The following is a 25,424-nucleotide window of genomic DNA, read 5'->3' as shown; positions in this document are numbered from 1 at the left end:
ATATACAAAAATTAACTCAAAATGAATTAAAGACTTGAATGTTTTACAAAATCATAAAACTCCTAGAAGAAAACATAGGTGGTAAACTCCTTGACATAAGTTCTTGGCTATGATTTTTGAATCTGATACCAGAAGCAAAAGCAACAAAAGCAAAAATAAACAAGTGAGACCAGATCAAACTAAAAAGCTTCTGCACAGAAAAGGAAACCATCAACAAAAAGGTAACCTACTGAATGGCAGGAAAGATTTGCAAATGATATATCTGATAAGGGGCCAATATCCAAAATATATAAAGAACTCATATAACTCAAGAGCAAAACATTATCTGATTAAAAAATGGGCAGAAAAATCTGAATAGACACTTTTCCAAAGAAGACAGAGATGGCCAAAAAATATATGAAAACATGCTCAACTTCACTAATCATCAAGGAAATGCAACTCAAAACCACAATTAGATATCACCTCACACGTTAGAATGACTATTATCAAAAAACAAGAAATAACAAGTGTTGATGAGGAGGTGGAGAAAAGGGAACCCGTGTGCACTGTTGGTGGGAATGTAAACAGGTGAAGCCACTATGAAAACAGTATAGAGACTCCTCAAAAAATTAAAAATAGAACTACCATATGAGCCAGCAATTCCACTTCTGGGTATTTAACTGAATAAAATGAAAACACTATCTTGAAAAGTTATCTGCACCCCGATGTACACTACAGCATTATTTACAACAGCCAAGGTATGGAAGCAAACTAAGTGTCCAATGATGGCTGAATGGATAAAGAAGTGGTAAAAATATACAATGGCATATTATTCAGCTATGAAAAAGAAAATCCTGCCATCTGCAACACCATGGATGGACTTTGAGACATTATGCTATGTGAAATAAGTCACACAAATACCGTATTATCCCTCTTACATTTGGAATCTAAAACAAACAAACACAAACCAGGTTCATAGATACAGAGAACAGACTGATGATTGCCAGAGGTTGGGGGTGGGAGATGAAAGAAATGGGTAAAACTTTTTTTAGTTTAAATAAATTGAAAACATATTGGGAGCTGGGGAAAGTGATAGCAAAGCAAATGAATACAGTTGAAAATATTTTTAAAATCAGGAGTTCATCTTTACTGGCAGAAAGGGGAGAGGACATGCTGATGGATCCAGCAGCAAGTTAAGAACTACTGTAATGGCGTCTCAGTTAATAATAACTGCTTACAGTTTTCAAAGCAGGTAGATCTTGAATATTATTGTACTTTGAAAAATATACTTATGTTATACTTCATGTTTTGCAGAATACTGCAGTAATTTTATCTTTTCTTATTATTTTTCCCCCACAGACGAGGGAATTGGTAAGTAACAAGATAAATGCAGAATGTTAAAATGGAGCTGTCAAACCCAATTTCCAGCTTTTCACACAGTACAATTACTGCTCTTAGTTTCTACAAGCCCTTAAGTCACAATGAGAAGATTTCCAAAAATCCCTTAATAAAAATTTACATATAACAATCCTGAAGGAATTATTTTACTTTATTGCGTGTTATAAACTGAATTGTGCCCCCCCAAATTCTTATGTTGAAGCCCTCCCCCAACGTGACTATATTTGGAAATGGGGCTTGGAAGGAGGTAACTAAGGTTCAGTGAGGTCTATTAATCCAACAGACTGATGTTCTTAGAAGAGGAAAAGACCCGAGATCCGCCTCTCTCCACACATGTGCACAGAGAAAAGGACACACGAGGACCCAGAGAGAGGACAGTCATCTGCAAACCAAAGAGAGCTCTCACCAGAAACCACCCCAGCTGGCACCTAGATCTTAAGACATCCAGCCCCCCGAAGGATGAGAAGATAAATTTGTTGTTTAAGCTACCCAGAATGTGCTATTTTGTTATGGCAGCCCAGGCCGACTAAGACACCATGACAATGTGATTTTTAACTCTTCATTTTGCCAATGGGATAGATTCGAGACTCAACCAAATTTTCACAACTGAGGCCAAGAGGAGATGTTACTGGCCACTAAATCCAAAAGAGGTTAGAACTACCTAAATTTTTAAATGGGTCCATTAAATTCAGGCTTCAAAGGTATGTCCTGTAAGTTATTCTGTATTGTAATCATGCTAAAATCATCTATTATGAGTTGCTACCACCAAGGGCTTTACTTCTCGTTTCCTAATTGGTAGGTAGCCTCTCTATCCCCACTCCCATAGGTAAGTGGTAGAAAGCCAGGGACACCCTCATACGGCCACCCCAGTGGAGAAGGAAGATGGCTGTCGACAGTGACAGTGGGGACAGGGGCAAGAGGATCACTGAACACGTGCCAAGCACTTACCAGGTGTCAAGCAGACTTCTATTCATTACCTTTTTAAACCCTCAAATCAACCACTGTTATTATACTCACTCCAGCAAGACTTACAAGGTCGGACAATTAGCTCTTGGTCACAGGATCCAAACCCGAGGATTTCAGTGCCCATCTCTTATGCCACAATACTCAAAACTGAATGAGTTAAACTCAAATTGTGTTACTAAACCACAGCTTTTTTTGAAAAAAAAAATCCCCAATAATGAATCTAAAGTGTATGTCTAATTTCTTACTCAATTAAACCAGTGCAAAATCAGATCTCACTTGATTCAGCTGGACTATTATACCACCAAGGGAGACCATTTCACTCTCTCCCAAGGTTAGGTGAAAATGCAGCATCTAAATGAATAACTGAAATATTTCACATGATACGGCTAGACTGTTTTTATTTGACCACGAATTTCTCCCAACTTTCGAGGAGCATTTCACCCATACTACCTTGGAAGGCAGTGTAGCAACATGGCTAATAACATGGATGCTAAAGCCACATGGTCTGGGTTTGAGTTTGGGCTCTGCCTAGCAGTGTAGTCTTGGGCAAGTTAACCAACTTCTTTGAGCCTTCCTCTAAAATGAGGATACGATAATATCTACTTCCAGGATTGCTGACAGGATTAAATGAGTTGATGAATATGAAGTGCTTAATGCTGCCCCTGACAAAATACATGTGCAGTCACTGTTCCCCACTGTTAATATTAGGATTAGAAGCGGAAGTAACAGCTGCACAGTCACTCTCCACGTGACCCTTGCAGGGAGGTTTACAACAGAGGAAGTGGAACTCCCCAACCAGCCTTTAGCCCTGTGATGGAATTCTCTGGTCCTCCACATTCTCCAGCCCTGACAGAGTATAATCTTTCTGTGAAGTATCCAGCTCACTTCTGCTTTTAGTAGAACATATTTCACAGTGTAACAGTTCAAAGAAACTTCACAAATCCCACCTCAAGGTTTATGCTCTCATTCACTAATGCCATCTCCACCTCTCCTGGGTGCATATGTTTTGATGTATCTTTATGTGTATGCTCTAGTCACTGCTAATACGAAAAATCTGGGCAACAAGAAGAACATGCCTAGAGACCAATGGAACGAGGGTTCACCCCCAAATAAAAAATGGCAATGTATAATAGAGAAGGATTACTATATTATAGTAAAATTTGTGAGGAGTCAAATGGGGACCGGAACTTTGTCTTTTCTGTCTATTAACAACAACAACATAAGAGTTTACTAAGTAGACTAATATTAGAAACAAGCTTGGAGGATGAACAGATCGATGATTACTTCTCTTCAGAGAACACATGACTCTGAAGAGCAGCAACTGGATGCATGAAAACACTGGACTCCTATTATAAAACCGAGCTAAAGTTCTACATTGAAAAAATAGACACCTACTACCTGATCATTCTTCTTAGTGGCGCATTCAAGCTGCTGCTTCTGGTTGAAAGTTGCACAACCACTTTTTAAAGCTATCTTTTCATAACTCAGAATTATCATTAATTTGACAGCTCCTCTCCCCTTCACTGGCATTCTCCATCTCAATGGCCACCCCAACTCAGGCCCTCAGTTCATTCCTTGCATCTGAATGAACCCAGGTTTTCTCACCCCATGAGCTCCTTCCTCCAGGGCATCCTGCATAGCACTGCCAGCCCTGCCTTCCTGCGCCTGTGATGTAACTGCTCTGAGCCCCAGTCCTTGCTTCACCTGCCCCATCATGCACGTGCACACGCACTGATTCCAGGGGGAAATTTTCAATCCTCGAGCCTTGGACTGAGTTCCACGATGCCCCTTTCCAAGATCATTTTCTCCCACTCCCCTGCAAGAATGTTCGCCTTTAGCCAGACTGATGGCTTCTCGCCGGGCTTCCTGCTTCACTCACAACATCTTCAGACCCAAGAATGTCTATCAAATACCCAGTGACTGGCACCCTCCCCACCCTTCACGCCAGCTCACACACCACCTTCTCCCCTAGGCCGTGGAGGACTCATTGCAGAGGAAGCAAACTTTCTTTCTCCATGTAGCTGGGACTCAGCACACACTATCCCAGGCCTCAGAAAGAACATCGCTTTGTGGGAAGCGCCTCAAGGGCAAGCATCGTGGCATTCCTAGAGGGACCTGCTGCAGCTTCTCAAACAGAGCACTCACTCAGCAACGATCTACTGAATTCAACCACCGTGCTCAGGCCATTCCCTGGAGACCAGCGCTCTGGGCACAGAGACTAACTCATGTGACTGCTGAAAGATAAAACATACCCCATACGGTAAGGAATTGTTCTGGTTTAGTGTATAATAAGTGTTAACTAATTCAGGGTTCTGCTGAAATATTTTTACCTTTTAATTGATAGAACATCAATGGGAAATTGAAAAAGGCAAGCTATGTCTCAAAACGTTACCTAATTGAGTCTTACATACAGTCAAAAGTCAAAGTTTTTAATGAGATGACACATTCCAGTAAAAAGGAAACACTTCTAATTATTCTATAACATTTTAAGGAGTTGTCAGCTATATGTCTCTTGCCCTAATTTTAAATATGACTTAAAAGGAAACTATATAACTATATGTAAGGTAAGGAATCAGAAGTGCAAATATAAAAAAAAGTCTCCTGTTTTATTTAAGTACCATTGACACTGTCATACTAACAAGGTGTCTATCAGGAACAGCACAGAAAGAACAAACTAGATTATAGATTAAAAAACACGTCAATTATTTCATGACCAAACGTCAAACAGAAAAACTGCCTGAATGTCTCAGAAATCTATCACATCATACCACATTTGGTATACATCTAATGGCAGAGAAATCATTTATCATTAAAGGCCTTTTTATATAGGTCAGGGTTGCTGGGGCTTGGTGTTCTGTATCTTACAGTTTAAAGAATGCTCTAAAGTTCTAGGTTTTTTAACTTTTTAATCTCTGGGAAGGAAAACTAAAACTTCCTATAAACTCAGATTAATGCCTGTTAATGTACGGAAAAAAGAAAAACTAAAACCTTGCTCCTACTATAAAAACAAAATAGTGTGGCCTCTGTTTCTTTTCTGATAAGAGTCTTAAATACCAAACAGTTAACTGCATAATAACATTTACTGGCAGCCCGGCAGCCTGCTTAGCAGATATATAAAACAGGTAAAAGGAGAAAAAGTTAATTTCTTGGCTGAATGATTCCATCGGTAGCTATAGGGCAAACCTGAAAGTCTTTTAGTAAAGTAGCAGTTGATTCTTCTATCAATCTGTAGCACACATACTCTTCCAAGGAAAGCATTAAATATGAAAATCATATCCCGTTATCATCTGTTTCCAGCTTTCAGCCCAGTAAGCTTTTCTTAATGAATGCTGCAGCCTAAGGAGGAAGCACGCTGTTGGCTTCTCTGAATAATGGAGTGATGCTCCCATTTTTGCTTATTACAATATCGACTGGCTGAGGGGGTTTCACACATAGTCACAAGTGACTACTCTTGCCAGCATGCTCCAAGTTATTACAAGATGTTTTTAGACATTTCATCTAAAAGAGCTTTACTGCTTTTAGTGAAGAAAACATCTATGGTCTTGAGCAGAATCATTTATATGGAGATAGGCGGGAGGATTAGAAGCCTGCATTACGGCAGATACATAGCAGAATTTATTTAAGTATTCCTTGCCATTCATTTTGTCTGTTGCTGAGATATGCAATCCTTTCTTTCCACTTTATCTATGAAAAGGTTAAAATGTACAAAATTACGTATACAAAGAAAAGAAGCAAAATGCCACATTTCATTTACTTCTCATTTAAAACATTTCTGGAACTAAGAAAAAGGCAGCTACAAAGCATTATTTAGAAAAACAAAATTTCACCTACTAACAACACTGAGGTTTTCTTTGGAATCTATCTCTTACAGCCACAGTGACTGCCTTTCAGCAAATTTAATTGAATTATACATTAAAGCAATACTCTATAAGCAAATGTCTTTAAATAATCACTTAAAGTTTAATCAAAAATATCTTTGTAATAAGACGATTTTATTTACAACAGTATCCTAAAAGATGAACACGCCAAAAATCCTCTGTTAACAGAAAGTTTATCATTTTAATTTATTACCTTTTCTCTGTCTTCATCTTTCAGTTCACCTTTTTTTCCCAGGCTATCTTTTGAGAGTAGCTGCATCTTCTTAATTTGAGTCTCATATTCAATCTAAATATAAACAAAGTTTGATTTTGTGGAGGATATTACGACAACTAGCATCTATTTATATTTTTCAGACTTTACAGCATAAAAGGAACAGTAAAGAGAAAGTAAAAACTGATACTGCTGAGAAATTCAGTTTATCTTAGAAAACAGACAATTTCACAAATAACACATCAAAAGCTGAATTCTATAAAATGTTACATGTTTTAAATAAAATAACATTTGATGGATTTTCACTTAGTCCTTCATCAATGTAGGAAATAAAACCTTGATATATTAAGCTATCATGAAAAATCCAGTTACTTTATCATGAAAGTTACACATTTGACGGTGCTTCTTCTGAAAAGTTCTGTCCTAAAAAAAGGAAGAGAAAGCAATCCTACTGATTTCTTATCTGTATGGTATCCACATAATATCATGGTCCTACTTGTCATAGCAAGTATATTATTTGCTAGATCATCAACTGGAAACAAATTCCATTTTTTTTTTCCGGTACGCAGGACTCTCAGTGTTGTGGCCTCTCCCGTTGTGGAGCACAGGCTCCGGACGCGCAGGCTCAGCGGCCATGGCTCACGGGCCTAGCTGCTCTGCGGCATGTGGGATCTTCCTGGACCAGGGCACGAACCCGTGTCCCCTGCAAACTCCATTTTTTATGGATACAAATACACTGTAGATGTCAATGATCAGTACCATAGGCATGAAGTTTGCTCTCGTGCTAATAACTCATAAAGATGTCTGTGTCATTACCACACTATAATTGATGAAAGTGATTCCATCATAAAACGACTTTTTCTTAAAAGCAACGCATAAAAAGCACTTTGATTCATATGTTAGTAAGTAAAGCCTGAAAAAGTCTCTGCTTGTGGTCCATCACAGATAAGTATCAGAACATTTTCTAAATGAGGCAGTGATGTACTGCAATTGGAAACACACCTATAAGATAACCAAATTAGAAAACTGTTTTCTTAGTTCTCAGTCTGAAGATAAAATAGGCCCAAACTTTTGTTTTGACACACAAAAAGTGAACAGACAATAACCAAAATTGACTTGTCTCCCTCAAACTATCTTAAAAGGTATTATATGCTGCCCCATTTTTAATATGTTAAGCAGGGATTTCTTTTTTCTCTATCAGAATGCTATTAACACAGTAGATTGGCAGTAATGATATAAATAGAGACCTAATTAAATCAAAGTTTCATAAGGCCAGTAAAAATGACAAAACAAGCCAAGAAAAGATAAAGAAGGCAATTAAGAAAATACAACTTACATCTCTCTGTTCTATATCTACTCCTTTGAACTCAACAGATATTTAATTTTTAACCCCAAGAGCTTTAAACAGGCACACTCTACAAATTCCAAGAGAAAATACCTTTAAAAAGAGATGAGGGGTGATTTACAAAATAGACAAACAAAGTAAACAGAGGTTTATTAAATAATAAACCTTAAACAAAAATTCTTTGTTCCTGTGGCTACAAATGTTTTCTTATGCTCTTTGAGATCAGTTATAAACATGCAACAGGCATTGTACCTGATCTCCTCATTATGGGATCATTTCAGAGCCACAACTCCAAAAGACAGAGCACTTTCTCATGGAAATATAAGAGTATTATTCAATTCATTTTACTGAAGCAAAAAAGTGCTAACTGCTTCAGGACTTCATAAGGAACAGCAGGGAAACTATCTTCAAGGGTCCGATGCAGGGTGACCTCCCTGGTGATCTAGTGGTTGAGAATCTGTTTTGCAATACAGGGGATGCTGGTTTGATCCCTGGTGGGGCTACTAAGATCCCATATGCCGCGGGGCAACTAAGCCTGAGCACCACAACTACTGAGCCCTCGCACTCTGAAGCCCGCATGCCACAGCTAGAGAGAAGCCCACTCACCGCAATGAAGAGCCACGTGCTGCAAAAAAAAAATTTTAAAAAGTCCAATGCAGATTGTTCTCAATGCATATGAAACATCTGAACTGTAGCTACTCTTCCAAATTAATGATGCAAATAAACACTATACAATGTATTCGAAATTTTACAAGTTACTATGATAAACTGATAATCGACACAAACTGTAACTCTGCATGACCTAGGACCGTGGGTTTGCACCTACAACTGTCTTTGCTCTCCTTCTTTGCCTTTTATTTATACATACAGTACTTGGTTATTATACATCCAATCCACCTCCTGAACACTGGAGAGCAGGGACTCTCAACCCACAGGGCTCCCCAGTTCTACTTCCTCCTTTATCTGCATTTAAACAAAGGGTTATACTATGTTTAAAAGGTTTTTTTTAAAGTTTGGGAAACATTGCACAGATGAATCTCTCCAAGACTTTCCAGCTAAAAATGCCTGATGAAGCAGTAGAATATGTGTCCTCATGTACATCTATTTCTCTGACCATCAGTCTTTCACGTCTTATTCCCTATTTCTTCTCTGAATCAGGTCCCATGGGCCTCTTCTATCTCCACAATACAGGAGGGCTTGCACTGCATCCTTCCTCCTGGGTGCAGACTGAGGTCCCTGTTCCCTTCTTGCCACGTGGCCTAGATTCCTCACGGTCAGAGCTGCTGCTTCAGAGGCCAAACGACTCACGCCTCAGTAGCATGTGTTGGCCTAGAGCCTCTCTAAGAACAATCCTCTCATCTCCCAATCAGGAACTTGCTGTCCTGTACTGCTTCACAGCACTGGATTTGCTGTTGCCCACCTAAATTTAGGAGGCCTTTCCTACTCACTTCCTTACTCTGCACAGGTGATTCATTTCAGCTCAACTAATGAAATCTGCTGACGGTAATCTGGGGTCGTGGGAAGAGGAGCTGGAGGTCCTGGCATGTCTGGGATCTCTCCATACTCACAATGTGCCCCAGTCTTCATTGTTTCCTTCTTTTCTCCTGTATTCTCACTTACAGTCCTTCAGTTTTCCCTCGTCACATAACCACTTGCCTGAAAGTGCCACTATTACCTTTTTCATAAGCTTCCTTTTTTCACTGGTCTTTGAAATTGTACAGTAATTCTCAGCTACAGAGCTGAATTGACATTGAAGATCAGCTGGCCTGGCCTCTGCACATTACAGTTGAAGGATGGCTACAGAGAGTTAAATAAACTAATGTGACTCTCAGATGAATATGAGAGATTCACAGTCTTTTTGTTTTTCCCTCTCCTATTTTTTCCAGTATATGGGCTTCCTCTTAAATGTGGAACTTTTACCAAAAGATATGGAGGAATATTTATTTATTCAACTAGAACATATTAACAGGCAAAAAAATGGGGTTTGCTACAGACTTTGTCTTCAGGAGCCAGAAGGTCATGCTCTGCCCACAGTGGCTGTCACAGTGCTTAGCAGGAATTGTATGAGAGCTCAGAAGATTTGTTCTCTTCAAATTTTATGCCCTATAGGCACATGTAACCTGATGACTGAATTTTCAACAAGATCTCATCTTTAAATAATGACATTATGTCTTCAAAATGCCTCTGCTATCAAACACAAATGCTCCTGGGTGGTTTGCCATGGGTCCAATCACACACGTTCATCCTCACATAGTTGTTTACGGTCCATAAGAGAAAACAAGAATATGGAAGAATTACTTTTCAGTCAGTGCTTACTGAGCACTTACTATGTGCCACTGAGAGCACTGAAATAGTAAGACAAGGAGCTCACGGTGAGGTGGGAAAAAAGACACGCAACAATGACAGTACCGTGAAGGAGGTGCTTATGTAGATCATATGACATAGATTTACAGCAGCATAGAGGGAGCAAGGTCTCCTCTATGTCCTCTGAGTCGAAGGACGAAGGACAGAACGTGGCGCATTCAAGGAATTACAAACCACTCAGCACGTGTGTAGCAGAGAGTGCAGACGCGCATGTGTGGGAGATAAAGATGTGGAGGCATGGTGCGAAGACATGCGGTGGGAGAGATGGAGGTGTGGAGGAGGGGAGGGGAGATGGCAGGAGGAAGACTGGGATAGGGGAGCAGGGGAGACAGGAGCGAGGGGTGGGGATGGAGGGAGAGGGTGGAAGGGGACAGGGTGGGGAGAGAAAATGTGCACATCCGTATAGCTGTGTGAGAGGGACAGAGAGAGAACAGAACTTGTGTGTGGTCAGAAGGCTGAAGCTGTGGGTAGTTGGCAGGCAGAGATCAGCGCCTGGGCTTTGTCCCGAGAAGGCTGCGCACTCAAGGATTTCAGGCAGAGGGGAGACATGACCAGATGATGACCCGCTCCCGGCCAGGGACCCTCCCTGAGCCCTGACATGCCAGCCCCAAGCCCAGCACTTGAATGCAGGAGGCCAAAGCAGATGCTGGCAATGCTCCACACATGGCCATGGGACCTTTCTCAGTGCTCCTAAGTTCCAGTACCCCTGTCTCTGTGCTTAAGGCCCCTCAGAGCCTGGGGAGGCTGCTCTGCCTACAGGAGCACACGGTTAATGAGCTCCCCACACCTGTGCCCTTCCCCCAGCAGTCCTCAATCAGTGATGCTCAGGAGCCCGGCTATGCATCTCCCAAATGCTCTGAACCATTTGGTGGAGTTCCCCTGCGGAATTAAGCTCCAGGGGCCGACTGTGGTAGTTGACTTAATACCCCCATTCCGGCTACTTGTCCTTCCCTGTCTCAGCTCCCCACTTGCCTCCCGGCATCCTTGCACTTCCCAAATAAGCCACTTACATCCGAACCCTTGTCTCAGGGTCAGCTTCAGAGAAAAGCCAACCTGAGACAAGAGCAAAGGGCACCTGAGGAAAACTGCTCTAAGTACCAGCTGGGCCCTTCCACTAAAGCTGCCAAGGTGGGGAGTGCGAGGAGGGAGGGGAAACAGAGGTGAAGTGGGTGGGGTGGGGAGAGGCGGTGAGGGGGCAAGAAGAGGGAGAGAGGGGCACCCTCTTCACAGCACTGGTGATTCTCCTATTTATATTCATGAACGGAGTTTATTCACCCTCTTTATCCATCTGACAAGTAGCAATATGGCCACAAAACTGTATTTACAAAACTACATGATACATCACTATCCTTATAAAGCCCTGAAAATTATTATAGGACCCCAAATAAAGTAGTATAATTCATAAAATCAGTTGAAATGGCTTTTCAAAAAGTTTTTCAGCCCATTTTAAAAGATTTTAACATTCTACAATTAAGTGGGCCTCGTCTTACAAAGAGGGAGAAATTCACTTAATATAATTTGGGCAAAATCCCCACTTCTCTCACAATGCTTCACCTTGTTTCACTTTCTGGACTTCCACCAGTTAGAAGTCCATTCACACTAACTATACTCTAGTCAAGGGAAAACGCCCCGGGCATTCTGGGGTGTGTGGCAAATACACCACGTAGGTGCTGACCAGAATACCTCTCTCCTAAGACTTCCATGAGCTGAAGATGTGACGTGGGAGTGGGGCGGGATTAAGGGAGACAAGTGGCTCTGGTATTCCTAAGGCCACAACTGGCCGTGGCACAAAGGAAGAGGCAGGAAGAAACACGACGACCCCCACCACTTGGACACTCCACTCCACAGCTTGCTGAGTTGGTGGTGTCACGGGCATCACTGGCTGGTTCACAGCCAATGTACCGTTTTCCACAGAACACGTATGTTTCCCAACTGCAGCTACATGACCTGCCCTTTTATGCCATCAGCAGATTTTTAAAAAGGCATTCCTTCTACAAAATTCAAAAAGGAATATCTGTGTCATTTTTAAATGATATTTATGAATAAAGCTTTACATAGTCCTAGAAATACAGTTTATCATTCTTTTCTTGAAAATGGTCCCCTATGCTGATATTCTTTAGTAGCTCATGAGACAAGTATTTTTTTTTTAACACATCATACTATACACAACAAATGCTCTCAATATTAAAATATTTACAAAGAATGATACTTCCTTTCAAATTCCTCCCTCTCACATTTGGTTATAATGTGAAATCAATAATTAAGTAAAGCATCAATATGAAAATAAGAGGAAAACTTCTATTATTTCCTTTATTCCACTGAGAAGAAGAAATTCCCTGCTTTGTCCACCACTTTTATTTTCTCTTTGAACTCTCTGAAAAGAAAAGAGGTTTACAATGTTGATAACAATTGCTTTTTGAGCCTTAAGCATTCTACTTGAACACTAGGAGGAAAAACCTGGAGTGCTGTAGCTAAGACTCACTATTGCTTGAGCACATCTAGCCTCCAGATCTTGGTTTCTAAATACCCCTTCCCACCCAAAGGAACCACAGCTCCTCAGATAAGAAGCTAATTCCAAGTCCGAGGCAGGGAAGTATAAGGTAAACCTGGAACATCTTGTCAAAAGGACACAGGAGCCAACTCGAAGAGACTCTCACTGGCAAAATTTGGGAGAATGTAAGCAACAAAAGAATAATTACAGTAATTGATAATACAATGACTAAATAAAGATTCACAAGCCCAGAGTGACATTTAGACAGAGAGAGGGAGAAAAAGAAGGAAAGAAAGCTCTTCTTCATAGAAGAATGCCAGCTAACAAATGTAAAAGACAAGATCAAATTAGAAAATCACCATTTCACAACCTCCACTATAACTGATTCAGGCATCATTAATGGATTCTAAAACCGCTAGGCAAAAAAGGCTGTTGAGGAACAAGGTATTCCCAAGATGTCATGCCACCACTCCACAGATAATTTACTAATTTACAAAGGGAAAAAAGGTACCTTACAATAGAGAGACCTAGAAGTCACCATGTTAACAAAGGCATCAAACTCAGCCTGGCTCAAACAAGACCACCTGACATCATGGCTCATGAGCCTCCTGATGGGATGCAGTAGAATGTATAACCTCAGCTGTGACTATTTAAATTTAATTAACCAAATTTAACACAAAAACTCAGTCCTCAGTGTCACAAGCTACATTTTAAGTGCTCAGTAGCCATGTACGGTTAGTGGCTACTGTATTAGATGGCATCAGTACCGAGACAGAAGGTTCCCATCACCACAAAGTTCTACTGGGCAGTGCTAGTCTAGACCAAATTTCCAGTTTACAGGAAACACAGGGGATGCTACACAAGTTAAAATAACCAGTCAAATTCAGAATGTAAGTCATTCTACAAGCAACTGGCCTGGCTTCTTCAAAAAGCCAGTATCACTTAAAAAAACAAAACAAAACAAGGAAGACTGGTAGGAAACCAAATTAGATTAAGAGACTAAAAAAGACACAATAACAAATGTAATGTGTACCCTAGTTGGCTCCTGGTCTGGAAAAACAGACTTCTGAAGGGAACTGTGGAAACTGAAATATTGGCTGAATACTAAATAATATTATGGAATCATTAGTAATTTTCTTTGGTGTGATAATGGTATGATTATGGAAGAGACTGTTCTTGTTCTTAAGGGATCCACACTCAAGTATTCAGGGGAGAAATGTCATGGGTTCTGCTGCATACTTTCAATGGCTCAGGAAAAAATATACATACACAGACACAGGCAAAGCAAATATAGCAAAATATTTACAACTGTTGCATCTGGTTAGATCATGAGCTGTCTTAGTCCATTTAGGCTGCTGTAATAAAACTGCACTGGCTGGGTGCCTTATAAACAACTGATACGTATTGCTCACAGTTGTGGAGGCTGGAAGTCCAAGATCAAGATGTCAGCACGGCTGCCTTCTGGTGACAGACCCCTCCTGGTTCAGAGCTACCACCTTCTCACTGTGTCCTCACCTGGTGGAGGGGGCCAGGAGTGCCCTGGAGCCTCTGTTACAAGGTACTAATCCTGCTCATGAGAGCCCCACCCTCGTGATTTAAGCACCTCTCAAAGGTCCCATCCACTAATAACATCACTTTTGGAGGTTAGGATTTCAACATATGAATTTGGGCAGGGAGACACAAACATTCAGACCACAGCATGAATGTTCATTATAATAATTCTTTTCCTGTGTACTTAAAATCTGTATTATACACGGCTAGGGGAAAACTGAGAGAAAAAAAAGGAAGGGAAGTGCTGAAGCCAACTTCTCCGGTAACCAGTACGCAGGTGGGTTAAGTTGGGCAAAAGCCTTGAGCAGCACAAATGGTGAGAAACAAGGCCTAGCCCTCCATGCTTGACACAGTTTGTAGAGCAGAAGGTTGCCAGACAGCCTAAGGGAGTGGGGGCCAGGGTCGGAGAGGGCAGGGAAGGCGTGGCTGTTCTGGCTCGCAGAGTCGACGGGCATGAGGGTGAAGTCCTTGGGCCAGTTCTTCCCCCCAGTCTCCCCCCGACACCCGGCCTGCCCAGAACAGTGGGGCTCAGGCCACAGAAAAAGAACCTCTGAAGAAGGAAGCAGGCTCCACAGGGAACCTAATGTTGCTCAAATTCAGTCCTGAGGCCAAGAGATCCCATGTGCCAGGCGCCAGGTCAGGTGTGGCCAGAGGCCGTGCCCGTTTAACTACCTGTGTAGAGTAACAAAGTATAGATGGTCCAGTAATTCCTCAACTAAAGTAGAAATCTGAGAAAATGCAATCTCCAGTTCTCTGATCAAAATCTGGTCACATGGTAAGTAATTCCCAGAGAAAACTGACAGTTAACTTACGGGTGAACAACTGAATATCAGTGACTGCCACGGACCAGAAACTTACTACTCACTAGTTCCAATCTTAGCTAAAAAGGACAAAAGAAAACAGTACAAAATGAGATGTCACCTTCAGTTCTTGCAGCTTCTCTGAACTTGTGGTAAAGTGTCCAACGTGAGCCTGGATCCGCTCAAACCGCTTTAAATATTCTTGGTTTCGAGTACGAGCCTTCTTTTCTGATTCACATATTTCCTTCAGGTATTTCTTTAGTTTTAAATACTTCAGCTTAACTCTAGAAGAATAAAAGCAGATTTTTAAACGATGGAGTTAGACTTGAACAACTCTAAGGAGGAGAATTTAACAAAATTGTTAATGAGACAATGTATTCTAAGAAATTTTACCCAAACGCTGCCGCCTAAAGGATAGGATGCATGTGCACTTTTAGAGAGGAAATTAATGCAGCATCACTGAGGCATCGCCTCTAGGCATAACTCTCCTGAGAAATGGATACCAGACCACATTATACCACTCACACATAAAGATTTATATGGATTTCTTTCTCAAAATTAAGTGTGGTGTCAAGAGCCGTGCCAAGGTGGCCCTTTTCAGATGAACAGCCCAATGGCGTTCTTTTATGTGACAATTTCAAAACTACCTGCTCATACAGAAAGAGAATCAAACTATGCACCATAATCCACAAACATTAAGAAATTTTGAAATTTAAAATGCCCTAAAAGTTCTCATTTAGGTATTTAAAATTTTTTTTAGAAACTGCAATAACATACTGTATTATGAAAATATTTTATAACAATATATGGATTGTCACTCTACTCAAATTGTGAAGAAACCTTTGGAGACTCTCATCCAAAATGCAGTATCAAAAGACACAGCGGGTGGCTAGAACTGTGCAGCCCCTCTCCCCTCATTACCAACACTGCTCCTCTCAGCTCTTTCGTCTTCACAAGTATTTAAGTCATAAGAGCACCTGGTATGTAGTATTTCCACTGCTGGCTCAATTAATTATTCAACATTCTCTCATCAAGCGAAAATAAGTTGCAAACTATAAAAATGTTCACCCTCAAAAACAGATTTGCAGAGACGCTGGAGATGTTAAAAATTAAACAACAATAGACCTTAAACTCCCACCTCTAAGCCAATAATTTTCAAGAAACTCTTTATCGTGCTAATAATTCTGTGCTTTGATCTTGGTTGGCTGTCCCCATTTTTCCTTCTGAACAAAAAACTCAGGACTGGGTGTACTGCTGCCCATGCCTGCCGTTTTCGACACAAGTGACGGTAACAGAGGTGGAACCCGACATACTTTCCCACACAGGCACCTGGGGAGGCTGCTGGCTGCGACCAGAGTCCACCTGGAGTAGGTACAATAGGAACCAAGCCTTCTCCACCCGAAGTCTAGCTTCACTCCTGCCCTCACGTTAACCCTCGAAGCTAACCACATCAAATCATCCAGCCCTCCATGCAGTCATTCATACAGTCAGCACTCTGCATACAAAAGCCATGCAGCTTGGGACAACAGGGAAACAAAACTTAGATACACACAATATAGTGTGATGGCTGCTATGAGGGAAACTGCAAGGGACTCTTAAAGACTGGGCAATGTGACCTAGCTGAAGGGGCCCAGGAGGCCTTCCCAGTGGAAATTAATTTTCAGCTGAGATATGAAGGATGAATTAACAGTTAACCCAAAATTGGGGAAAGCAAGAGTGAGAAGATGAGGGGAAAACATTCCGGCAGAGGAAACAGCATGTTGGAAAGCTCAGAGGCAATAAATAAGAGTAACAGTGATACTGACAAAAAATGGTCATAAACAATAAATTATTGACTCTTACTCTGGGTCAGACCCTGCTTAAGGCTCTATTAAGTTCTCATAACTATCTCCATCCCCATTTGACAGATGAAGAAACAGAGGCACAGAATACTGAAGTTACTGTCCCATGGTTGCCTGGCTAAGTGCTGGCAAGGCTGAGACTAAACAGAGGCACCTGGCAAGAAAGTCTACCTGCTTCACTATACAAGACCTTGTCACGTTCCAGAAACCGAGGATTCAGTCCATGAAGAATTTTAGGGAGAGGCTGGCAAGAGACAGTAATGATGGAAACTAAACAGGGGCAGATAATAGAAGCTCTGGTATACCACCGCACCACCTCACCTCCTCCTGGCCTAGCTGTTCTTCCTGCAGCCACGGCTGCAGCAACCTGGCAGCACCTGCATCCGCCGCCCATGGTATCTTGCTTTCCCGGGGCTGCTTTTCTGAATTTGCAGCAGGGAAAGCCTGGAGGTGCGGAGGAGTTAACACCTCCTGAGATGGCCCTGACCAACGGGGGTCAGGAACCGAAAGGTAAAGAGCCCCCCTCTTCCTTCCCTTGAATGAACACTTGGGAGGAGCAGAGAGATGGAGCCGCAGGTGCCCACAGCAGTTACCAGCTCCTACTCCATTCTTCCCAGCCCTTTATGTGACCACTTCCTAAAATAAACGACCACCTACACACTAACCCTTGTCTCAGACTCTGCCTTCTGGGGCAATCAGGTTGAGGCAGCCATGTTAGATGGTTTGGATTTTATCCTATGGGCAAAGAAAGCATATTTTTAGCAAACCATACCCTCTGTCTTCCAGGAAACAAGAGGCTGAGAGAGGGGAACAAATTCAGCTAGCCGAAGCTTGATGAAGATTCCCACTGGTCTCTCATCTCACCCGGCCATTATGCCGGGAAGCCACCTGGGAACAGGCTGTAGGAAGAGTCTATGCCCTGTCTTCTGTCCCTGTAGTCAGGGGCTAGAAAAATGGCAACTGCCACGATCCTCTCAGACTTAGGGCCCACTTCTGAGGCCACAGCATCCACATCACTGCTATTTCTTCCACTGTCTTGCTGACTCTCCCTGTCTCTTTTGGAGCCGCTAGAAACACATGGCTGTCTACTCTGGTAGCTTTGGAAGTATGGACACTAAACAAAGCGAAAGAATAATTTTGGAGATGAGGAAAAATGGACCTGATGGGTGCTTTGGTTTTAAAGTATTCTTGGTTTCTCTCTCTTCTGGATGAGATGTTTTCATTTCTCACTCGTACTGTGAAGTGGATACGTCACAAACTTAACTCTATCACAGCCAGAAAACTTTCCTATGAATAATATTGGAGGTTACACCATATATTTGGCTTAAGGATAAAGTTCAGTTTCCTTAAAATGTAATTAAAAATATTAAGAGTTTGCTCTTAATGTTAGAGTAAGTAACCTAAAAAGGATAATATGTATATTATCCACTGCTCAGAATAATTTTAACAGTCATTGTCATACACCCATGAACAAATGAGACACCATGTAACCCTGCCTACAACAGTTTGTTGAAAGGTCAGCTGTAATAATTATGACTCAATCATTCACAGATTCAATGTGTTTAAATTGTGACCAAAAAGATAAGTAAGACTATAATGTGTCTTATTCTTAAGCTTTTTAAGCAAGATTCCTGAAAGAACACAAATTATCAAATAATGAAAATACAATAATTTTTATCTTATATTTTCATCAAATTTATTCTTACACTTAATAGTGATTGTATTAAATTGCAGTGTTTACTTGAAACGATTACACATTAGAAATAAGGAACGGCAACAGGACAACTATGGTATTTGTAACATATATTGATATTAGGGTTAAATTTTGATTAATATAGGCAAATTGGTTTTAAGTTTCTTTTTTTTTTTTTTTAACATCTTTATTGAGGTATAATTGCTTTACAATAGTGTGTTAGTTTCTGATTTATAACAAAGTGAATCAGCTATACATATACATGTGCTCCCATGTGTCTTCCCTCTTGCGTCTCCCTGGCAAATTGGTTTTAAAACTTTGTCATATCTTACCTGCATGTATCAGATTGATTATATTCATAGAGTTTCCCTTCCAGGTCCAATCTCTTCTTTTCACTATAATACAGAAAGAATATATTTTATGAATAAATTACACTGATCGGTAACAAGACAGGCAGATCTAGAACACGATCTCCTTCGTGAGAATGCTTCTCTGGTCTCTCTGAGAAGCAGAAAATGCCAGCTGCATTTGTAACTCAAGACACAGAAGTACTTAGCAGTCACTAGGGAAGTCTAAAAGGCAAAAAGGACATCAATATGAAGCAAAAAGAACAAGATTCTCAAAGTAAATGGGGAAACGTAGTGAGAAAAGGCTGGGAAGCAGGTTCATTCATTCAGCAAGAGTTATTTATTGAGTGCAGTGGTGAGCCAGGCTCTGCTCTAGGGGAAGACTGACCTGGTAAATGAGCCAACCAAGATCCCTGCCCTCAGGCAGTGACATTCAAGGGGGAAGGGCAGACAATAAACAAGATAAATATGCAAAATACAACATGGCCAGCATCTCTGAGAACAATGGGGGTTCCACACACAAGGCTTCCATAAATCCATCCTGGACGGAAGGCTGGGGGCTCGCTCTGCTCTCAACCAGACAGGCCTGGGCAGGGCCATGTGGCTGAGTTAGGAAGAGATCTCTGAGAAGCAGACTTGGCCTTACTCACATTTGGGGGAGACCAGGTACCCTGACACCACTACTTGGAACTGAAGGCATTTCCTTTTATAACTTGATAACATCGCCATGATTCGTCACTCACTGCTAGTCCCCGGAGGTACCGCCAGTAGAGACAGCTTGTGATGTTCAGGTAAGTGCTGGCAGGAAGCTAGAGGACAGAGCTGACATGCCCACCTGCACACCCAGCCTGGGCAAGAAGCAGGCGAAACTGGACAGCAGAAAAGGTGGCAGCAGCCAAAACCAAGGGGCTAGAGGGTAAAACTGCTGAACAGCAAGCCATCCCAGTCTCAAAAAGAGCCCTTGGAGGTTTAACCACAGATGGCTCTGCTCAAAGACCACCAAAGTACAAGCTTCAACTGAAGTCAAACTGGTAATCTAAGTTGACATTAATTAAGCAAGGCTGAATGAGAAATCACATAATGTCTAAGAGAAAAATGCTAAAAAAACAAAACAAAACAAAACAAAAGACTGTGAATCAAAGGAGTCCAGAGGAGGATGGGCGCTCAGGCTGGCCTCCTGAGGGAAAGGGCCGAGGCCACGTCCACTTGGGAGCTCTTAATTATTAGCTTCTGTTTTCCTTCAGTCGATTTTTTCCTATAAAAAAAACCCCAAAGTTACACTGTTAGCTATATTATAGGTCTAGTAAACTTTTCTGCTTATTGTAATCTAGAATGGAAACCACCATTTAACCAAAATTCTTCTAAAGGGACAATGGTGCCCAAAATCCAAACACCTAGTCTTTGCTTGGGGAACACAATCCATTCCTTGGTTGGGCTGTGCCTATGTTTAAACAAGAAAAAGATTACAGAATCACAAATTTTTAAATTAGTAGCTTCACACAGATCTTTACTTTCTCATTAAGAAGACTGGACTTGGAAGAGAAGTGAAGGAAACGTGGTATAACTGCTTCCCTGTTAGAAGTATTTATTCCCCTTCTAAGGTTTCACGATCAATATGATAATGAAGAGTGACTGACTGGACAGTGTAAGCAATTTGCCATTAAATTATGGGGACAGAAAAACCCTTAAATGCAGTTGTGACCTTGCCCGTGATGTCATGATTCACTTCTGTGGTACTCCTGCCAAGAAAACATGATCACTGTCTGGTCATGAGGAACCATCAGACGGACCCAGCTTGAGGATCACCCTCTGGGATGAGAGCTTTATCCTATGAAACTGTCAGGAACACGAAAGACAGGGTAGGATGGAGGAATGGTTCCAGACTGGGATAGAATGGAGAGACATGGCAACACTGGTTCACAGGTGGGTGCTGGACCAGAAAAGAAAAAAGTGTTAGGACAGTTGGTGAACTGTGACTGGGGCCTGTGGATTGGTATATCAATGTTAGTTTTCTGATTAGAGGGTTATACAGTGATCATGTAAGGGACATCATATCTGCAATTCTCAAATGGTTCAAAGAAGTCTCATGCTTTCACATAGACAGGCAGAGAGACAAACAGAAAGGGAAAAAGAAATAAAATGTTAAGGAGTTGAGGAATCTGGGTGAGGAGAATATTAGAGGTCTTTGTCCTATTCTTGCAACTTTTCTGTAAGCTTGAACTTTTTTCAAAATAATTTTAAAAATTTGCCCATGACCTCAAATGAAAAAGGACCACCAGCTTTATGGGAATCCATCACCTCCCAAGCAGAAAGTTCTTTTCAATAATGAATGTAAAACTTCCGTGTTCCTGCTCTGTCTTCAGTACATACAGACGTCCACTGGTCTTACTTCTCTACTGCGACCCTTCAAACACTGAAAAATCACAAACACCTCTTGGCCTTCTAATTCCAGGCAAAATGATGCTGATCTCATTAACTCTTCTTCACAGGCCCATTTTCTAAACACATCCAAGCTGCAGTGCCCCCGACATTGACTTTCATATCTATTTTAAATTCAAGACTTAAAATAAGATATTTACCCCAATAAAAAGCCAGAGAAAGGCTTATTGGGAAGATCATCTTAGAACTGCTGCATCTTTTTTTTTTTTTTTTTTTTTTTTGGTACGCGGGCCTCTCACTGTTGTGGCCTCTCCGCACAGGTTCTGGACGTGCAGGCTCAGCGGCCATGGCTCACGGGCCCAGCCACTCCGCGGCATGTGGGATCTTCCCGGACCGGGGCACAAACCCATGTCCCCTGCATCAGCAGGTGGACTCTCAACCACTGCGCCACCAGGGAAGCCCGAACTGCTGCATCTTAAATCTCTATTTCAGAATCTTTAAACACCCAGCCCTGAGATGTGTATCCATAGGCCCCGGTTTCAATCACCTGCACCTCTGACCTGGACCTTTCAAAGTTTTACACAGCTGGGTGCTCCTTAAAGTATAGCCACGGGGTTTAGTTTTCTCCTTGTAAGCTGCTTATTATTCTATTTTTGTCTCAATACCATCTTCAGCTTTACTCAACTAATATCTCAGCATCAATTTCTGGACTATTATGATATCTCACTCTGAATCAATATTGGCATTGAAAAAACTGGGGCTGGTTAATGGGCCTTTTCAAGGGATGTTTTTATATAATTGTAAGAGTCGATTCCACTTTCATGTTGCTACCATGCTTGTGGCACTGAACACACTGTAACAAGTCACTCCATCAGGCTGTTTTAAATCCAGTGACTGGCTTTTGCCATGATGCAGAGAAAACACTGTATACAAAAAGGAAAAAATTCATAATATAAAATTACATCTATGTGAGCACGGCTAAGACAATTTGGGTTAGAAATACACCACTTACAAGGGGAGGGCCCAGTTATTAGACCAGCTAACATTGCAATAACCCACCTCTAAGAGGACTAAGAAAGGGCAAGTTGTTTTTCTCTACCATTCCCAGGACATTTTCAGACTGACAAATCAGCTGTGACTACCCGGGGTTGCAGCCTTTAAAATGACTCTAGAGTTTTAAGGAGATAAAGGTCCTTATGGTCACGGGGATTGGTCAAACCAACAAACAGGTACATACAAATACTCAGATGGGATACAGACGATAATATTCATTGCTTGCTGCTTTGCAAAACTAACAGCTTTAGACTTTTTTTTACTTTAAGGCTCATTGCTCTACTAGAGAAAAAAAATCTGTGGCCTTACTTTACATAATATTCAAGGCCCCTCATTTCTGGTGACGAAGGCAGGTCAGGGGAGCTGAATGACCAGCTCAAGGTCACACAACTGTTGGTGGACTAGAACCTAGGTTTCCACAGCTGTCCTGCAGTTTTCTTTGTATCCGAAGTGATTTGCCTCTGTACTTATTAACTATGCATTAGAGTTAGTTATGGAATTTTTTTTTTTTTTTGCGGTACGCGGGCCTCTCACTGTTGTGGCCTCTCCCGTCGCGGAGCACAGGCTCCGGACGCGCAGGCTCAGCGGCCATAGCTCGCGGGCCCAGCCACTCCGCGGCATGTGGGATCTTCCCAGACCACGGCACGAACCCGAGTCCCCTGCATCAGCAGGTGGACTCTCAACCACTGCGTCACCAGGGAAGCCCTAGTTATGGACTTTTAAAATGAAAAATGAATACACACAGTAACAAATTTGTACTGACTTAAAAATGAAACAAACCTCCAAATGCAGAACCATGAATAGGCTGTAAAATTTGACTCAAATTCCTTATATAATTTCAACAGCCTCACCTTGCTTAACAGTGAAAGCATTACGTGTTAGACATAAAGTGAGTAATAATCATTACACAGAAATTATACCATAAGGACTATAAATAGCCAGGTGTTCCTAGCACAGGAAGCAAAAATGATAACTCACAATTAGCTTTTTTAAAAAAATGCCATTTGAACCAGTAACATTTTAAAATTAGAACTTGGGTTAAGAAATACAAATAACTAAAGGCCCGGGGTAACTAAGCCATTCTTTTTTTTTTTTTTTTTTTTTTTTTTTAAGCGGTGCGGGGCCTCTCACTGTTGCGGCCTCTCCCGTTGCGGAGCACAGGCTCCGGACGCGCAGGCCCAGCGGCCACGGCTCACGGGCCCAGCCGCTCCGCGGCACGTGGGATCCTCCCGGACCGGGGCACAAACCCGCGTCCCCTGCATCGGCAGGCAGACTCCCAACCACTGCGCCACCAGGGAAGCCCCCTAAGCCACTCTTTTAACAGAACACAGAGCACTGTAAGTGTACCAAAGCACAGAGCACTATCTTGTCTCTCAATGAAGGCACTGCAGGAAGTGATTTTTTTTTTAAGTTGGAGGTGAGGTGAGTGGGTGGGTGAGTAGTGGTATGTCAGAAAGAAAACAGGATGTAGAAAAGGGTTCAGGGGTAAATACAGTGAGAATGTTATTAAGGAGGCCTCTTGTAGATGCTCTATAAATATTAAACAAGAATTAACTCTAGCATAGGTTGAATATAATTCCTTTTCAAAACCAGTAACTTCTGCCTTTACCTTCCATGTAATTATTGTCATTTTAGAATCATCACACACACAGCTCTCTTCACTAAAATGATTTTGTAACTTTTAACACTCATTAAACGTTTTGTTTATCAAGAGATCCAAAACTCTATTTCCTTTCTTGTCAACTAATGAGATTTCCAACTCCAATTAATTTAGCAACTGAATAATAATTTCAACAGCCTATCTTTTATGCAGTTATTTATAGTAAATTGCTTTATAATTTTCTCTCTTTATGTGATCAAGCTGTTCTTCAGTGGTTCTCATCTTTCATGTCTTAATCAAGGTATCATGAACCCTCTGAAAGCTGGGCTTCTCCCGCTGGAAATGTCATCCCTTCGCTGGAGATCTGGCCCCACAAAAAAGCCTCCTTCATTTAAACAGGGCACATGTTTGACAAACACACACACTCTCCCGCCTGCGTTCCTGGACCTGTCATCACTGATGCAGCGCAGCTGTCAGGGTGGGATGAGAATGTGAAGAGCCGGGGAGGGGGCGTGTGGAAGGGGACCAGAGAAATTCACGGGCTGGATTGAGAGTGACAGGCAGGAGACTCCCGCTCTCACTTCTGGGCACATTCAGTGACACGGCCGCACGCTCCCGCGGGACACTGCCCATAAGGAGGTGTCTCTGGTAAACTCCGTCCTCCAGGCCCCTCCGGGAGCTCGAGGCGGTGGGGGGGGGGGCGGGGGGCGTCGCGGGACTGGACCCGGGCCCAGGAGAACCGCGGGCGGGGGCAGCAGAAAGGAACCGGAGGCAGGGCTCCGGCGGACCCTCGGGCCGGCCGACTCCCCGCCCCCGCCCCGGGTAGGCCGTACCTGTCCCGCAGCCCGTGCTGGAGGCGGCCCAGCCTTTCGTAGTAGTCGGGGCTCGCCAGGGGCGCGGACGGCGCGGAGGCCCGGTGCATTCCGCCGCCGCAACCACTCCTCACAGCCTCCGGGCGGCCGCGGCCCGAGTTGTCCGAAGCAACGGCCCCATCATGCACCGCGGGTAGACGCTGCGCCCCGACGCCGCACGGGGTGGGGCGGGGCGCCGTGGAGGGGCGGGGGCACGGCGCCGTGAGGGGTGGGGCAACTTCCTGGGGTCGTGGCGCGATGGAGGGGCGGGGAGGAGGCGGGGCAGACGGCTAGGAGGGGCGGGGCGCCGTGGGAGAGGGCGGGGTGCACGCCGGCGAAGAAGAGGCGGCGTTGCGACTCAGTGCCCAGGCCCCTTTGCTTTGAGGCTGGAGTCTTCTTCTACCCCAACCGTTCGGAGTTCTCGTGGGAGAGACCCTGGCCCTCCTTCGGGCGGGTCCCTCCTCTGAAGGCCAGGTCTGAAGCCGACCCCGTGATTCCCGCCCCCTAGGTAGAGGATGGAGGCTGGGCGGGAGTAATCACGTGATCATTTTTGTCTTTGGCATCAAACTGCTTTAACTTTACCAGGTGCATTCTCTCCTTCCTTCCCTTCTTACCAGTATTTGCTGAGTGCTGGGCACAGTGCTGTTTGTTTTCCTGCCAGCGCTTAAAAGCAAAAC

General features: G+C 42.7%; 1 protein-coding gene across 1 annotated transcript in view; it reads right to left on the bottom strand.

Annotated features, from left to right (window-relative positions):
- Positions 1–24,818, bottom strand: part of KIZ (kizuna centrosomal protein) — a 114,557-nt gene extending 89,739 nt beyond the window's left edge. The window contains exons 1-4 of the mRNA XM_065893253.1: positions 24,730–24,818; positions 18,850–18,912; positions 15,105–15,267; positions 6,415–6,507 (exon numbers count right to left, since the gene is read on the bottom strand). Coding sequence (XP_065749325.1) covers positions 6,415–6,507; positions 15,105–15,267; positions 18,850–18,912; positions 24,730–24,818 — 408 coding nt within the window. The remainder of the gene's footprint in view (positions 1–6,414; positions 6,508–15,104; positions 15,268–18,849; positions 18,913–24,729) is intronic.
- Between the last annotated feature and the right edge of the window lie 606 nt (positions 24,819–25,424).

Source organism: Phocoena phocoena, chromosome 15 (genome assembly GCF_963924675.1).
Source record: "Phocoena phocoena chromosome 15, mPhoPho1.1, whole genome shotgun sequence".
Classification (NCBI taxonomy): Eukaryota; Metazoa; Chordata; class Mammalia; order Artiodactyla; family Phocoenidae; genus Phocoena; species Phocoena phocoena.
This window is presented reverse-complemented; position numbering and strand designations above follow the sequence as displayed.